We start from the raw sequence: 17,977 nt of genomic DNA, 5'->3' as shown, positions 1-17,977 counted from the left end.
GGCTGGAGTGAACCTTTGGCTTCAGTCCGAGGTACTGGCCTGTAAATCACCTGTATTGAACTTCATTCTAGATTGCCAGATGTAACCACAGGTCAGAAGCCCGTTCCTATCACTTCTGCAGTTGGGCTGGAGCAGACCCAGTGATAATGGCCTTGCCCACGTCCAGGTGTATTCTCAGCCTTTGATTTACAGTTACGAGTGAGCTGGTGCTCTGTTTTTCCTGGCGCCTGAAAAAGGCAAAGCCCCAAACCATTCATTAACTGTAATAAAATGATATTTTATAGTGCTGTGCTGATACCTAAATAGACAGCTCTCAGTTTCCTTAGGTCAAATTTGTGACTATCTGGAGTTCGACTTCCAAATTTTTTTTGGGGGGGGAAGGGACATCACAAAGAAAAGATACCAGTCTGGTAGTAAAAGAAGCCCCACACAGTCCCCTATAGGTGCTCTCACATTACCTCCAGCCTGAAATAAATCCTTTTCTTGCTTTTCATAGGTGGCACTAGAGCTGGTCTAAAGTCACACAGTAGAAGGTCCCAGGGCCAAGCCCAGAACCTGGGAGTCCTTCTTGTAGTTGAGTTTTAGGGTCAGTCACCCCAAGCTGCTGCTAAAACATGTTTTTGAAAAGAAACAACTTTACTGGAAAAGGAAGTGCTTCAAAGCCCTGCGACTCAGAATGAAACCTGAGATTTGGCAGCATTACCTGAAATCACAGTTTTCTGAAGGAGAGCGGGATTGCAAAACAATCCCTGTGTACTCAGGGACAAACAGTGGCTGAGCTTATGTTAGTGCTAAGGAGAGGGGAGAGGGGTGACCCCAGAAAGTTACTAGTGCAGCGTGAGTTTTCAGCATTCTAAGCACAGGTGGGGATGTTGTTAGGGACCGTGTAGAGCTTTCGATGTGGGGCGATTAACTGAGCTGCGCTGCGGGACGTGAGGCCTCTCCGTATAAATGCTGTTGGTAAAAGGCAGTGTGAATTGACTGTAGTTGAGAAGGACGTGCTTGTTGACTTGATCAGAGAACTCCGGTGCCCATGTTTGCCCCAACCACTGTTTCAGAGGCCCAGAGAAGTTGGGGGACTTGGGCCGTGCAGAGCTGGGACTAGCCCGCAGTCTTGCCAAAGCTGCCACAGTCATCCGTGGGCAGCACCTGGACAGATTAGAGAAGAGCTTGGGAATGGGAAAGGCAGGGGACAGGGTGCCTTCTCCTTCTTGCTTAGGGGCCCCTGTGAAGGGCAGGTGCAGGATGCCAGCCAGACCCCTCAGCATGAACACAGCAGAGCGGGAGGGGTTCTCCTTCCTGTGCTGGGTGTGAGGTGGATCCTGAAGGGGTACATGGGATGAATTTGGGGACCGCAGAGGAGGGGTTCTCAGCCTGAGTTCACATGCCGCTCAGTCACGGGATGGGGAAGAAATGCAGGGATGGTTTGAACTGGAGAGGAGCAAAGGTCTTTCTGTGTCCCCAGACTTGTTTCACTGTTTCTGCCTCTTAACTCACTAGTTTTCTGCCAATTTTTCTTACTCATCTGCCTCCAATAGAAAAAGAACTAATGGTAGGAGGATTTGGCTCTACTTTTGATTTAAAATAGGCACCTTTTAAGCAGCGTGGAAAGCAGAGGCTCCCTTTGAAGGAGCAACTGGCTGCACCCCTGGGTGTCTTGACTGGGCTATGGCAGCACTGCGTAGCTTTCTCCAGCCAAGTGCTGCTTGCAGATCACTGGGGCCTTCTGGGTGCCTGGATTTGGAACTGCAGGGGGCTCCCAGGCTGGCCTCTATTCTGGGTACAGCCCCCTGCCTGTTTTAGGGGAGCTGTAAGTCTCACATTTTGCGGGGGGTGTCACAGTTTCTTTAACAAAATCTCAACAAATGAAGGAGTTGGAATTCCACTCTGCCTCTAGTCTGAGGCTCACCTTGCCTTTGAAGCAGAATATTTCCCTGAGCCACATGCAGCAGCTGTGCTGGTGAGAGGACGTCACCTAGGCCCTTACTACCTTCATACAGGCCTGGGAGACTCCCCATCACCTCTGCTGGGAAAGGCCTGGGAGACTCCCCATCACCTCTGCTGCCCAGCGTTCAGCACATACTACCTTCATACAGGCCTGGGAGACTCCCCATCACCTCTGCTGCCCAGCGTTCAGCACATACTACCTTCATACAGGCCTGGGAGACTCCCCATCACCTCTGCTGCCCAGCGTTCAGCACATCCCTGCCTTGCCCCTTGGCACGTCCCTGTCTGCCCTGCTCTGGACAGTGAGCAGAGGCTCAGTTCAGGAGCTCTGCTCCTCCATGTGCCTTGGTGTGACTGTCATGGGACACCCACAGGCTGGAAGGCCCAGTGGCACTGTGTCCACCATCCCTTGGGGGTGCCTGCAGCTTGAGGTCCAGGTTAAACTCGTGGGTGCGTGGGCGGCCCATGCTGGGTCAGCTGGGGTGACTCAGGGTCTGTGTCATGGGCTGAGAGCATGGACTCGGGTCCTGCCACCAACCACCGTGGGGCCTGTGGCAGCCTCACGTCTCTGTGCCTCAGTTTTATGGGGTAGGAATAGTAGATGCTATTCCCAAGGCTAGACGTGAGAGTGAATGAGCTGGTTAGGGAAAGCACCTGGGCAGGCTAGGAGCACTCTAGGTGCTGTCTGTGCCCGCCGTTCCGTGGTGTTCCCTAAAACTTTTATTTTCCCAGCTTAATTCTAAGTTCCTTGAGGACGGTGTATTTTACCTGCAGGATCCCAGTGGCTGGTGGCAGTGTCGTGGGCACAGCACATCTTAAGTGTCAGCTGAGGTCCCCTCAGTGACTCGGCCCGGTCCGTCCACCTGTGTTAAGCTCCAATTTTGTCCTATTTTGTGCTGCACTCTTTCATATACATTAACTTTTTTACCCTTCCCCACACGAGGAAGGCTGTGTTACTGCCATTGTACAAACATAGAAATTGAGGGGTTTTTACCTTTTTAGAGAAGGAGACACCACTGTCCCAGTGTCACACAGCAAAGGACAAATAAGAGCGCTTCACGATATCGGAAAATTAGTAGGAAGATGCCTCGATAGCGTGTGTGTTAGTCTGCTGAGGAGCAGATACCAACGATTAGATGTGCAGGAAATTTGCTGGGGGTGGGGGAGGCACCAGAGGGGCATCAAGGCAAGGGGTGGCAGAGAGAAGGCGGGTGCCTCAGGCCACACTGCAGTCTGGGCACAGGGAGCTTGGCAGAGAAGAGCCTCCAGAGGCAGCTTGGTCCCAGGGACAGTTTGGTCAGGCCAAAGGGGACTCTGTGAGTCCTGGCCGCCCTCTCTGTCTCGTGTGAATGGGCTGCGTGCCCTAGCCCCTATGTGCAGTCCTAGGCTGGACCTGCTTCCAGGAGGTGCAGCTGTGGTGTGGCCCTGCCGGCTCCTTGGAGCTGGGCATGCCTCAGACCTGACCTATAAACACGGCCAGTACAGGAGGCTGGCCCAGCTTTGCCACCTGGCTAGAACAGGGGATGACATCCTGATGCCTGAGGTGGCCCAGCATAGGCTTCTGAGCTAGTGTATATCCTGGACTGTAATTTCTCAGCCTTTATCTCTGTTGTTTGACTCATGTCTCTGAGAGATAATGAGAGTGAAAGTTCTCCTGGGGTAATGGAATGTGAAAGTTTAAACTGAAAGGAGGTGGGCCTTGCTTTGCTGGAGAGGTGTTCGTAGGGCCCAGCTCTGTGGGGGCGTCTGGCATTCAGAGCTAAGGGGCTGTGAGGTTCCCTGGCCTGTCTTCTGTAAGGCGTGGGGAGATAATTTTCAGCTCTTCACATTGTGCTCAAACACAAAGTATTTGTTCTCCCCCTGCCCCTGTTGTTAGTGTTCTGTGTTCGTCCAGTCTGGCTCCAACATCTTATATTTGAGGAGTGTTCAGAATTATTTGCTAGATGAATGCTTGAAAACACCAGTGTGCAAATAAATGACCACTTTGGTCTGGTTCATCTGTCTCCTGACGGATTCTAACGGACCTCACTAGTGATTTCTCTCATCTGTGATAGAAAGGAAAAACCTTACCCTAAAGATAAAATAACTTTCCTCCAGAGATGGAGCTGAGGATGCTGCTGAGAAAAGTCACAGACTTGGAAGTCCTGTCCCCACACCCATCGGTGAACACACCGTCCCTTCTTCTTGTTACCTTGCTACTCAGGAAGGCATCTCTTTATACATTAACAATGGTTAGAAAAATCATTTCTTTGGTTTATAGCAAAATTCTCATCCCCTACCTCCTAATTCAAAGCTAAGTCATCTCTGGTGACTTTTTAAAAGAATAGTTGCCTAGAAGGCACCAGGAGGAAAGAGCTACCCTGAAACCCACTTCCTGACTTGGCTTCACTGGCATGCTGTCCAAGTTTGTGCCTGGCTGTTGCTTGACTGTGGTTACGCAGAGGCCGAGTTAGTGGTGGATTTGGGGGGAAAGAGCTGGCTGCATTTGAATGGAGGCTGTCCCTTTAAGAGAGGAGCGGTCCCCTTCCTCCTCCTCCTCCCCCCACCCCCACACATGTGCTTCAGCACTTGCAGGTGTGCAGAGCCTGGGCAAAAACAAAGGTCTTTCCCTCAGACACTAAAAATGCATAACTGTCTTGTTTAGATACCAAGTCAAACTGGCCAGCTGAACCTATCCCAGGTGGGGCAACCCTGCCAGCAGTTGCCAGGCAGCTGACCTTGCTGTTGCCCTGGCTTGGGTGCTGATGGCTGGACAGGACCTTCTGCTTTACCCCCAGCTAGTGCTATAGGCTCCGTCTCTTTGGGCCCCAACTCTTAACATCTGTAGAGAATGCTGCTGGCCCCTCCCTAGGTCAGCCCTGCACAGTGGTGAGACAGGGGTGCTTGGTGAGGAGGGATGACTAGGGAAAGACCTGCACTGGGAGAAAGAGGATCTAAATCGTCTGTGGCCAAGATCGCCCCAAACCATGTAGGTCTTTCACACTTTCACTTGCAAAGCTGTCTGTGTCTGCTGTCTCTTTCTGTGGCAATGTACTTTTAATTAGAGCAAGGGTTTCAGAGTCATGCCTAACGTTAAAAAAATCCTAAGTGATTATCCTCATTTGAAATGTTAAGAAAGTTTACATTTGTATATTTTAACTTTCTTCCCCTTAACCTCCCCCTTTCTACTTTTTCACGTTGCCCTGCAAAAGGCCAGTTTAATGCTTGGACGCCAAATTAAATTTTATCTAATGCTTTTATAATTTTTTTAAAAAGTGTTTTCTTCTTATCTTTGAAAATTCCGTTTTTGAAAATATATTTTCTGTTGTTTCATTCTTCTGTTTAATTCTGTCGTTATACATTCTCTTGCCCCCAAACTGTTCTGCACTGTGGTTGATTCTTTCTCTCTCTCTCTCTCTATATATATATATATCCTTGTCTCTCTCTCTCTTTGTGTATATATATATATATATATACACACACACACATCTTTGTCACTCTCTGCATATATTTATATGTATACACATCTTTGTCTCTCTGTCTTGCTCTCTCTATATACATGTATATATGTGCATGAATATATTTTAAACATATATATTTGTATAATAAGGAGTTAATTTAATCTCTATAAAGTAAGAATCAGAGAGTACTATTTCCATTTTAGGGATGGAAAAACTAAAGCCCAGAGGGGTTAAGTAAGATTGCACAGTGAGTCAGGGGAGACTCAATATTAAACTCCTGTGCCTTTGAGTCCCCTTTTGGGGCTTCCCCACAGACATATCTATGTATATACCTAGATATATATTTAATTTTATGGGGTGCTGTCCTCCTCTAGGACATTACTGCCTGACATGTGATATGAGGTGATATGAGGTTTCTTTGTCTTAATTTAAAATTTATTTATTTATTTTTGTTTTGTTTTTTTGTGGGCTAACATGTTAGAGACCCGTGAACTTGATAGTTGAAGGTTGGTTTTAATTGATCTCAGAGTTGTTTCAAACTCTTTCATTGTTAGAAACCTGGCTGTCTCAGCAGTAAATAAATGGCCGTTTACGCCGTTACTGGTTCAGCATTGTGTTCACCCCATGTGTGTTTTAAACACCTGTTAGAATGTTCTTGTCTGTTATGGGTTGCATTATAAGAACCTGGATCATATTTATGGAGCGTACTGACTGTGGGAGGGCTTGTTAGACCAGCATACAGTTGCTGTCACAGAAGGCGCCGTCCACACTGTCTGCGAGACCGGAGGTGGATTGGGTGGGGATAGCGCAAAGGGAGCCTGTATCTTAGAGGAAATGGGAGAAGGCACCCACAGGCCGAGAAGTGGGCCAAAATTTCACTAGTCTGGCCTTGCTTTCCTTTAAATTGTCTCTCGGGGCCTCGATTGTCCCTCCATCTCATTTCTCCATCCTCTGGCTGGGGACTTTGTGAAGATTCACAAAGGATGGCTTCTGTTTCATCTGTGATTCGACTCATTTTGTAAGGACTTAATGTGAATCAAGAGAGTTGGGACTGTTTTGTGCGTGATAATTTAGAAGGGAGTGGACAGGAAGGGGTGATGCTTAGATTTTGGGGCCCCCACCCCATCCCCAGAGCAGGGCACTTAGATTCTGGGGTCCCCACCCCATCCCCAGAGCAGGGCCCTCCCGTGGTTGTATGAAAGGAAGACAGACAGGTCATTTCTGGATTCGAGTGTTCTGTTTTTGCCATCATCGTTTGGCTGTGGGTAGAGACACCTGGCTGGCAGGGAGGGGCCGGTCAAGCCTGTTCCTCTGTTTGAGGCCACCTGCCAGATGTGTGCTCCCAGGGCAGAGGCAGCCTGCTGCGAGGGTGACCAACCATGAGAGTTTCATAGGTTAAAATAAATGCAGTGTTCGATTTGACTTTTAGAGTAGAGCTAAGGGAGATTAGCTTTTCAAAGTAGCATATTAACCCCCGAAAGGACAGGAGGTGTGGCCGTGTTTATTTGGGGGACCATGCTGATGAAAAATAGCCTGGGGTCACCCATATTGTTTGGCCCCAAATATAGCTTAATAGAAAGAAGTGGTCTGATTGGAATTTCAAATCCTGCTGTTTTTCTACAGAAGAGGATTGTTTCAGTTGCATAATTTAGTGAATGTTTACTGAGTACCTACTGAAGATGAGCTGTCACACCAGCACTGAGGGTGTAGAATCAGCAAGGTACAGACTGGGTTCTGGGGGGGAGGGCAGCTCTGGAGCCATCCAGCGGCAAAGAATTACTTAGTTCATTGGTCTTTGCTAGTGAGATGCTGTTCTAGGCTTTGGGTTACAGCAGAGAAGAGGCAGAGTCCCTGTCCTTAGAGCACGTACATGAGTGACGTGCGGATGGCAGATGGAGAACCACCCTGGAGTGGCAGGCAGACTGGCTTGCATGGAGCTGCAGCCTGGACCTCCGTCTGTGTGGGAGACGCCTCCCCTGGGTCAGCCTCTCTCCAGGGCACAGATGACAGTGAGAACTTGTGGTTGAAAGGGAAATGTGGAAGGCGCAGAAGGAAAAACCGAATCCCACCGGGCCCTGCTAACTACCCGTGAGGATGTCATTGCCGTGGGCGGGCGGCTCCTTCTTTTTTTTTTTCTTTTTCTTTCTTTCTTTTTTTGTTTAGAGACAGAGTCTCGCTGTATTGCCCTTGGTAGAGTGCTGTGGCATCACAGCTCACAGCAACCTCCAACTCCTGGGTTTAGGCGATTCTCCTGCCTTAGCCTCCTGAGAAGCTGGGACTACAGGCGGGGCAGGCGGCTCCTAAACCTGGAATAATGAGAAGAAAGAGACTGACAACGTGGGGAATGGAATGGAATACATCCTAAGAGCATCTCTCTGCACCTGTGCCCCAGCCTGTTGCTGTATATTTATTTATGCTGCTCAGTTCTTAACCTCAGGGTAAGGGGCCAGCAAGGCAGGGTTATTTCAATAACCAGCCCTCGTGCGGATAGGGGATGGACCTTGAAGATCCTACACAGGAAGAAGGAACATGAAATGTGACCCAAATGACAAGAATTTACTTGAAGCTTTACCTTTTTTTGGAAGCACGAGATTGTCCCCTTAGATTTGAGGTGCTCCCAGGTACCCTCTGGAGGGAGTGTCCTCTGGGCGATATCATTCTTCTTTGGAGGCTGTCCTCTGCTAGTGGAGCCCAGACTGGTGGTGTTGTGGTTTCTCCTCTCACATAGGAGCTGAGCAGAACAAAGCAGGGGAGGCTTGGGATGGGCAGTGGGGCCTGGGGACGCACGGGATGGGCCTGTGGAGTCTGTGAGGTGCCCTCCCTCCCTCCCGCATGGCTCTGGGAAGCGACCTCCTTCTAACAGGGACCCCTCTGTTGTTGTGGCTTGGAGCTTCGACTTGGAGCATAGTTTCCCAATGATGCCACAGGATTCCTGGTGTGTGACACCCCAGGCAGCACAGTGAAGGACGCTGTTGACTGCCTTGGGGCCCCCAGACAGGGACCCCATTGTGAGTCACACGGAGCATGTGCTCCCTGCCCATGACTGGCGCTATTCTTAGAACCGTTTTCTGCTCCCGGGGACAGAGGTCACTGAGACCTCGATCTGTTTGGGTGGGAGGATGGGGCAGTGCCCAGGAGTGAGGAGGCGGTACAGGGAGAAGGGAGGAAGAAACTTTCCAGTTTTAGGGTGTGCCGGAGCAGGGGCAAGGGATGGAGCCCTGGACCCTGTGCAGTTGTGCAGATCCACGCCAGGCAGTGCCCTGAAGGAGAGCTGTCACTGGGTGCGCTAGGCCCATTCGTTGTCTGGACAATGTGGGGCACGAGTCCTTCTCATGGGCCTGGACTTGGCCATGCCTGGCAGCTAGTCCACACTCCACCCTACAGCCACCTCTGAGCTTTGGGTTTCCAAGTGGCCCTGACATCCCCTCCAGAGCGAGGTGAGGGTGACACGTTGCTGTGTAGACAGGCAGGTCTGTGTAGTCAGACCATCTCCTGCTGCGCCTGGCGGTTTCTGTCTGGGAGAACAATTCCAACTCATTCCTAATTCTACTGCTTTGCACAACAAAGGGACCATTTAGGAGTCTGTAAAAGGTCCCGGAGGGGAAGCTTCTGGATGGTGCTGGATTCCTGTGTGATATGAGAACTGGGCTTTCTGAAGAGTGTGCTCCCTGTGTCAGCTAGCCCAGTACCCACGGGGTTCTCTGCAGGACTCGGGGAAGGAGCCTTCAGCTGGCCTTAGCCTTGTACTGATGTTCCTTCTGTGACGCGGGCTGGGGACATCTCCTCCTGTTCAGGCTCTTGTGCTTACCCTGGGCCTCTGCTTTTCCTTTTTATCCCTCCTCTTCCCCTTGGTAGGAGCAGAAGAGCCAGAGAGCTGGCACCTGGCACCTGTTCCCAGCACCTGCGTTTACCACTTCCACATTCCTTTTGAAAAAGGGAAACTCACAATGGGGAAAACAGTCTTCCAGCGGGGACTCCCCTGAGCCCTGCCATATACACCCACAGAGCAGGGACTGGAGCAGGGCCATACTCCCGCCACTACTTGATGTTTCAATTTGGGAAACGGTACCAGTGGAACAAGAAAGAATGGTAATTCCATCCCAGGACTCCCCGGCTGTGCCAGTGACTTGGATTGAAGGCGCCTTCTCTGCGTTCTGGTGCCAGTGCTGAGGGAGGGGATGGCCATGTGCTCCTGGACACTGCTCTCCAGGACTTGCTTGCTCCTCCCTGTTAAAGGCTGAGACTTACCATGTGGAAGGAATCTGATCTTCTCATCTCTTCAGCTTGTGTAACCAGACCTCTTCTCCCCAAAGAGAAGTTGTGATAAGCAGCGTGAGGCAGGTGCTAAGGTCGATAGTGGGAGGGAGAAATATTGAAATAACGTAGAAATCATGAAATCACAGCTGCCACGGGGCACCTGACCAGTAGAGCTGGAAGTGTAGCTGTGGGGGTGGACGCGCGGCCACACTAGCAGTCAGACCGTCAGGGAGAGCCACTGGCTGCCCACTGTCCCACAGCTACCATGAGTCTCTAAAGCCAGGTCTTCTTGCCCCTTGATCAGGGCTCCCAGGCAGGCAGTTCAGATGCCAGGGCTCTGGCTTGGTCTTGTCCACGGGTGGTGTAGTGTTGAGATGAAGAATCTGGTGGCTGCACTGCCTAGGTTCCAGTCCCAGTCATTCTGCTGCTGGTGAATGGCCCTGCACAGGTCGGGCAGCCATGCAGCCTATCTATTAGCTGTGCAGAGAAGTGGCAGGAATGCATAGAGTGACAATAGCATCCACCCCTGGAGTTCTTGTGAGGAACAAATGAGATGACCCCGGCGTGCTCAGTGCCTGGCTCGTGGGGCGCACAGTGCACAGCCAGTCACGACTGTCAGGGGTCTGACAGCAACTCCCCCACCCACGTCCAAGGTCTGCCACCTTCACACAGGGATGTTTCTCTGCATAGCTTTTGGGTGTTTTTCCTTCACATGTCTCTCTCTCTCTCTTTTTTTTTTTTTTGGAGATAGAGCCTCAAGCTGTTCCCCTGGGTAGAGTGCTGTGGCATCACAGCTCACAGCAACCTCCTACTCTTGGGCTCAAGTGAGTCTCCTGCCTCCGCCTCCCAAGTAGCTGGGACCACAGGCGCCCACCACAACGCCCGGCTATTTTTTGGTTGCAGCCATCATTGTTGTTTGGCGGGCCCAGGCTGGATTCGAACCTGCCCCCTTAGGTGTATGTGGCTGGCGCCTTAGCCGCTTGAGCCACAGGCGCCGAGCCCTTCACATGTCTCTTTCAGGGACCCTTTGTTGGTCTACGTCATTGTGAATTTATTCAAGAAGCCTATTGTGTCACTGGGGCTCCTGCAGCTGCTAAGTCCTAAGATGGACTTGGCCTCTTACCTCCTGGTGCCCATTAGGGGGGATTCTCAGTGGATTCCTTAGACAGTGTCACCTTGGGCTTTGTGAGCCCAGGCAGGAAGCAGTATCCGGTGACTTTCCTTAATTTCCGCCAAACCTGCAGATGTACCTGAGGTGTAGGAAGTTAAGGCCTTATCAGTGCAGATCTCTGTGCTTTTCTTAGCATGTTAATTGGTGATTTTATAAATTTTCCCTGAACCATTTTATTCTGGAATACATGTGAGGTGTTCCTTGCACAATGGGTTTTACATCTTAATAGCTAAAGGTACAGGTGTACTCTCAGAAAGATGAACTAGAAATATTTCAGTTTTCACATTTAGCTTGGGGGTTGCTGGGGAGGAGCCCTGGAAACTGTTAGAAATTGTTAGAAAGGAGATGCCGCTAGACCAGCACCCCTGTAGGCTGGCCGTGCCATGGAGCAAACTCACATTACTTTCCAGAGCACCTTTTCCCCAACCAATAGATTAGAACAGTAAGACCCCTGTGCTACTTACAGCAGAGGGATGGGGAGTGGATTTTAGGAGCAAGTAAAATGATGCACTTGAACCTGACTGTCACCGATCATAAAGGCTGCTTCTTTTTTTTATATTGACAGGGAACCTAAAGCTTGCTTCCTGTTGAAACTTGTTGAGTCTTAGTTTACTTGAAACTTGGGTTAAGGGTTAGAGCCTTGGAAAGTCTGGGTTTCCCTATGAACTGGAGCATGCTGGGCTTCCATCGTCTACGCCAACTGCTGCGTCTCTTCCAGTCCTGCTCTGCCCATATAGTTTACAAAATGGCGTCAGAGGGCACAGGATAGACTTGCAACATGCAGCCTGGACTGTTGGCTCCATAATTGTCTCTCCAGCTACATCCAGAAATTAGATGGCATTGTCATTTCAGAATAGAAAGTTATCCTTAGAGGAAGTCTGTGCGATAGAAATCTTTAGCATAGGGTACACTGACTGTCAGTACGCTAAGATCTCGGGAGTGTTGATGGCTAAGAGAATAGTTGTGTGTGTAAGAAAATACCCATGAAGAATTTATGAGACAGTCCTCATCTGACCTCCCAGGATTTTCTAGGTAGCAAATTAATTCCTCAAATAGTGGTGATTTTTTTTTTTTAATCAGCTGAATTTAAGATTTGTGACGATGCTTTCTTTTCCTTTTCTTAGTTTGGGTGCTTGCCTCCATGTGGTCTGGGAGGGCGGAGTGGGGTGGAGAGGAATGCTATCCTGAAAGGACATCCAGTATCTATTTCCATGTGGGGATAGCGAGGGGACTGATCCTTCCCACTCACAGAGCAGGGGCCAAAGCCTCCCTCCTATAAAGGAGGGCTTATGAGCTCTGCCTGCTGCTTGGAACTGGCAAGGACATTCATTCCTCAGTTCATATTTCTCTTCTTAAGGCAAAAATAATGACTGATTTTTGAAGGCAGATGCTGCCTTGGAATATCTCAGAGGACAGGCTCAGTATTTTCTTTCTAGAGTTTTCTTACCAATAAAAGTGGACTGACCCTTAAAGCAATTTATTTATTTTCTAGTGTGCTTTTTTGCAGGGGGGAGTTCTTTTCTGTGTGTTTGAGCTCCTAACACTTCCTCCCGTCTTCCCCCTGTGGGTCGCCTCCATGCTCTCCCAGCTGGAGGAGCTGAGAGGGGAAGCACAGAGTATGGGACTGGTTCCTGCCCGTGCTCACTGCTGTGATGACTCCTTGGCTTCTGTTTCCAGGCAGCGGACCAATCCAGCTGTGGCAGTTTCTTCTGGAATTACTCACTGATAAATCCTGTCAGTCTTTTATCAGCTGGACAGGAGATGGCTGGGAATTCAAGCTCTCTGACCCAGATGAGGTAAGAAAGGAGAGGCTGGAGAGAACTGGGGTGAGGAAGGGTGCAGGAAAACCCTGGGCAGGGGCTGTGTGGGCCTGGAGGCTGTTCTCTAGGATTGGAATCCCAGCCCTTGTCACTTGCTACTTGTGTGACCCTGAGCAAGTTAGGCAGCCTTGTCTGGGCCTGAGTTTCATCATTTGGAAAACAGAGGCAATATCTTTGTCGCCCATTTATTACCCAGTGTTAACTGATACTGGGTACATAAGTGCCTGGTGCTTAGTCAGCCCTTTGTCAATGGAGTCACCTTCTCTGACTTTGGGCCCTTCCTAGCCCTGTGGCTCTGTGAGTGTGAAAGGGGCCGGACAGTTCAAGAAGCCTTGGAAGATTAGAACAATTTGTTCATTAATTTATTTTTTCATTACACAAACACTTCTTGTCTGGTGGGGTTCTGGGCCACGCCCAATTCTGAGGATAAAAAGACAATGAACAAGAGAGACAACATCTCTGTTCTGGCAGACATGAGAGAATATTTATGCCCTGCTGCAGAGAACACACTTCCTGTTGATGGCAGGCAGGTATGACAGCAGCTCGGGCCTCTCTCCATGCCCTCCACTCGCTGCACGCCTTCAAAAGGGCAAGGACATTCTACCAGTAATGTGGAGAAGGAGGAGAGTCTGCAGGGTGGCTGTTCTTTTGTTTTTCAAAATCAAATATTTAACCGCATTGCATCAAAGTTCAGGCTCACTTTGTGTTCATGAACTTGACTACTGTCCCTGCCCCACCCTTGATAAATGGAATTCAGGAAAGCTAGGTCAGGGAAACGTCTTCTGTGCCAACACGAATCTCTAATCATCTAGCTTGAACCTCAGGGGTCACGCATGGGTTCATATAGGGTATACAGGTGTGTACTGGGGTCGCCCTGGGTTCGGTATAGGGTATACATGTGTGTACTGGGGTCGCCCTGGGTTCAGTATAGGGTATATACGTGTGTATTGGGGTCGCCCTGTAGATTTCTACCTGCTCTTTATATTTTTATTTTAGGTGGCCAGGAGATGGGGAAAGAGGAAAAACAAACCTAAGATGAATTACGAGAAACTGAGCCGTGGCCTTCGCTACTATTACGACAAAAACATCATTCATAAGACGGCGGGGAAGCGCTACGTCTACCGCTTCGTGTGCGACCTGCAGAGCCTGCTGGGCTACGCGCCCGAGGAGCTCCACGCCATGCTGGACGTCAAGCCCGACGCCGACGAGTGATGGACGCAGACGGGGCTGGGGGAGCCCTGCTGAGACCTTTGGAAGGACAACCGCCTTGGTCGGACTCAATTTTTAATGGTTATTCTATAACCATTTTATTCTATTTTTTATTTTTCAGAACTCATTTTTTTTTTACATTCAGGGGTGGGAGCTAAGTGAGCTGCGGCTGTAATCAATTGTGTGTGGTTGGAAAAGGAGAATCAGGACTCGTGGGTGGGTGGGATAAGAAGCTTTTGAGCAAATTTTTCATGAGAGAGAGGGGTCTTCTTAGAAGCTGGAAGGATCTGGCTTGAGGAGGAAGAGACTAATGTGTCCAATCATTTTTTTAAAAAAAATATCCATGAAAAAAATGTGTCTTGAGTTATGGTCCCATTATCAAGAGACATTGCCACATCAGAAGTCCCCAGACTGATGAAAATCAGTTAATTTGCTTTTGGTAGATTGGGGAGGGCAAAAAGAGGGGGTGGGATAAAACATTTTTGGGGGGGAGAATGCAGCAAAACCTGAGAATGATTTCCTTTTTACTCTTTTTGAAACAAAGATGGACTTCCATGGGGAGGGGGCCGACACAGGTTTCGTGTTAAAATTTATTTTATTAAATTTTGTGCCAGTATTTTTTGTTCTTAAAAATCGTCTTAAGCTCTAAGGTGGTCTCAGTATTGCAATATCATGCAAGTTTGTTTTTATTTGCCAGCTGAGGATTCTGTCACAGTGAAAGAAAACTGTTTATATAGACCCCATTGGAAAACCAAAGGGCTGTCACTGGTATCAGGGATCCCAAATTCATGTGACTTATGTATGAAGGAGAAATTAATGCTGATTTGGGTACAGGGGAACGATGCATGTGTGAATTTCATCTACAATTTAAAAAAAAATTATTATTACAAAACCTTATTGGTTATTAGTGGATTCTCGGGGTTTGGGCTTAATGTCAAGCTAAGGAGCATTAAGTCTTGGAACTGAATGTATTTCGCAGTCGTGGTTTTGGATCCCATAAATGTAGGAGCACTGTCGAAGCCATGGAGAGGAGATCAAAGGAGGAGATTGGCTGGGTTCTTTCTTGGTTCCGTACCTGTAACCTGGAGGACTTGGAATCAAAGCTGTATGCATGGGCATTACCCCTCAGGTCTCAAGAGATAAGTCCTGACCGTGTGTTGATCCAAACTAACACTCTGTAATTCCTCTTTCATGTTTCATTTTCCAACATCTTTCATTTTTTTTTTTGCTCACGTGTCCCCCCCCCCCCAATTATTCAGTAGAGAAATGTACAGCTTTCTGATTGGTGAGTGAAAGAGTAGCTTCAGACATGACATGAGTGGAGGAGTTGACCTTGCTGGGTTTAGAAGTGATGGAGATTAAGAGAGCATTGGAACAAAATGTGATGTGGCTGTGTCTTGGGGAAGAGAAGCGCAAGGCTTTCCTTTGCAGAACTTGAACTAGTTGGGTAGGCTGTCAGTTGAGACTGTGTACACTGGTACACACAATGTCAGGGCCCGTGCTTGCTCCTGGCACCCTGGTGCAGGGTAAGTCAAGGCTAATTGCAGAAGGACTTGGAGGCAAAGGAAATGAGAAGGGGCTTGAGTGAAGAAAATAATGCGGTCCGTGAGATTTGAATATATTTTTAGTTCCCTCCAAGTTTAAACAAGAACTGAAGTAGTCATCTTGCTGCTGGTTTTGTGGGGGAATCTGAAAGTGGGGTTATGGGGGAGGGGACCAACATCTAACTAGTGAGAAAAAGTGCCTAATACAATTAGAATCCCTCCCCCTAGAGAGCTGCCCAGTTACAAGGATGAGGAAGGGGAGGTGGCCTTATGGACTTCCACGATAGCCGGGAAGACACATTTAAGATGAGCCGCTCAGGGCTGGCCCTTTAGGGGATTAGCTGAGAAGTTGGAAATACTAACTACCTTCTAGCACATAGTCAAGAAAGTTGATTGTTTACTCCCAGATCCTCCTACAGACCCTGAATTACCAGGAACAAGACTGTGTGATTCATGAGTGTCCTCATGTTATACTGATAAATCAGAACTTCTGCATGGAAAGCAAAGGCAGAATTATCCCAGCTGTGTATTTTGATCTTTTGGATGCAGGTGCCTTAATGAAGCTCTCAAAATATTTTAGGAGCTGCTCAGGGAGTGTTAGGTGGAACTGTTTGGACTACATTGTTTTCTCTTAGATTATTTGATCTTTGTTGGGCACTGGCAAAGGGTGTGTGTGTATATGTGTGTGTGTGTGTGTGTGTGTGTGTGTGTGTGTATTGCCGACATGCATAACTGCAGCTGAAATAATACCTGAGTTTTCTAGTTAAGTCTTTCCACATTTCAGTAATGGGTGAGCACAGAACCAAGGCTGGGTATCAGCCATTGCTTGCAGTTGGCAACCAGGCAAAAAAAATCACTCTCCCAAATCATCAATCTTTCCTATTAAATTTATGCTGAAAACTCCCCTTCTGTGAGTCTGTCCAGCCTTGCAATTCCTATAGCAGATAAGATAGCAGAAAATGCCTCCTGGCGCTCCTCAGCCTGCTGGTTCACTAAGACTCCCCTTTCCAGGCCCACCGTTTTCAGGATCTGTAGGTAGTGTGTTGAGACAGCTCCGTCTATCTGGCCAGAGGCTTTTTCTCCTTTTATCCAAAGGCCAGAGACCATCCCAGGAAGAGTGGTGGGTGGTTTATACACTGGAAATGTAGCAAAATTGTTGCATTCATGCTTTTTAAAAACACATGTTACCTTCAGAGGGAGGATGGGCAAATCTGGTCTTACTGAGTGAAACCCTTATTTTCCTGGAGATGCCTTAACCTGTTGGGTTTTGGCTTCAGGGTTCAGAGTCACTTTTGTGCCCTTCTCCGTTCAGGGGAGGAGCTTCCCTACAGAGAGCCCTGATTTTGTGGCGGTGGGGATTGGAGGTGGCATTCAGAGATCAGACACGCTTTTCCTTGCTTTGGAGATGAACACTCTGGTTTTAGAGCATTAACCTGCCCAACCTTCACAGTGAATAATACGCCTTCTCTTTCTAGCCATGCTGTGTGTGCTGCTCTCTCTGTTGGGGTCTATATAAACTTGTTGAACTCTTACCTACATTCCAAAGAAGTTTCAAGAAACCATAAATATATGTATACATATACATATATAAAAAATATATATATATGTTAAAATGAAATTATCTCTATCAGGAATACTGCCTCAGTTATTGAACTTTTTTTTAAGCATACTTTTGTTTTTTTAAGCTGAGAAGTATAGGGGTGAAAAAGATGTTATATTGTGTTTGACTATTTTCCAACTTGTATTTTCATATAATTTATATTTTTTAAAAGCTGAAAATTTAAAAGCAAGATGAAAAAAAAGGAAAAGCAGGTGCTTTTTACAAATCAGAACTGAGGTAGCTTAGAGATGTAGCGACGTAACTGTCTACGTGTTTTTTTTAGAAAAAAAAAGCAGAAAAAAAATTCTTATTGGGGAGTTTTTTTGTTTGTTTATTTTAGTAGCTGATGCTGGCACATCATTTTGCTGGAGAGTTTTTTATATACTGTAGCCTGATTTCATATTGTATTTTAAACTGTGTGAAATTAAAAACAAAGAAATTCATTCATAATGATGTGGCTCTGGCTTGGTTCTTTGCTGCTGGTATCACATTTTAAAGCAGGATGAATGAACACACCACAGAGAAGGGATGCGATTTGGTCTCTGCTCTCCCTGCCTGGGGACCAATTTAGACAAAGATTTCCCAGTAAAGGGACAGCTGTAATAGGGATATAGGGAAGTAATCTAAGATCCCAAATTGTTGAATGTATTGTGTCGTCCTTTGTGAGTTATCCCTGGCCTCTTCTGACATTTGTTTATGTCTGAAGGACTGAGAACCACGTGCAGAAAATTTTAATGACTCCGCAGATGAACACTGCCTGCGGTGAGGTGCAGTCCCTGCTGATAACACGGACAGCTGAACACCTTTGGTGGACGTTGTGAACAAGGGACAAGGACAATATTCTTGTTTCTACCACTGACGCCAGTTTTGCTCTGTGGCCATCTTAGCCCCAGTTTTTGCATTGGAGCCTGAAAATTGGGAATGATAAAATCTGTCAGGACCCTCTGAAAGCCAAGCTGTAAATAAAATCGTATTTATAAGTGCTTCGG

The 17,977-nt window shown here is 48.0% G+C and overlaps 1 protein-coding gene across 1 annotated transcript in view; it reads left to right on the top strand.

Moving 5' to 3' along the window:
• Window positions 1–17,438, top strand: part of ETS1 (ETS proto-oncogene 1, transcription factor) — a 63,943-nt gene extending 46,505 nt beyond the window's left edge. The window contains exons 7-8 of the mRNA XM_023516765.1: window positions 12,493–12,611; window positions 13,632–17,438. Coding sequence (XP_023372533.1) covers window positions 12,493–12,611; window positions 13,632–13,847 — 335 coding nt within the window. The 3' untranslated portion in view covers window positions 13,848–17,438. The remainder of the gene's footprint in view (window positions 1–12,492; window positions 12,612–13,631) is intronic.
• The last annotated feature ends 539 nt before the right edge of the window (window positions 17,439–17,977 follow it).

This window comes from Otolemur garnettii, unplaced genomic scaffold (genome assembly GCF_000181295.1).
Source record: "Otolemur garnettii isolate 467f Iridium unplaced genomic scaffold, OtoGar3 scaffold00097, whole genome shotgun sequence".
Classification (NCBI taxonomy): Eukaryota; Metazoa; Chordata; class Mammalia; order Primates; family Galagidae; genus Otolemur; species Otolemur garnettii.
The sequence above is the reverse complement of the archived record's forward strand: the minus strand, read 5'-3'. Positions and strand labels throughout refer to the sequence as shown.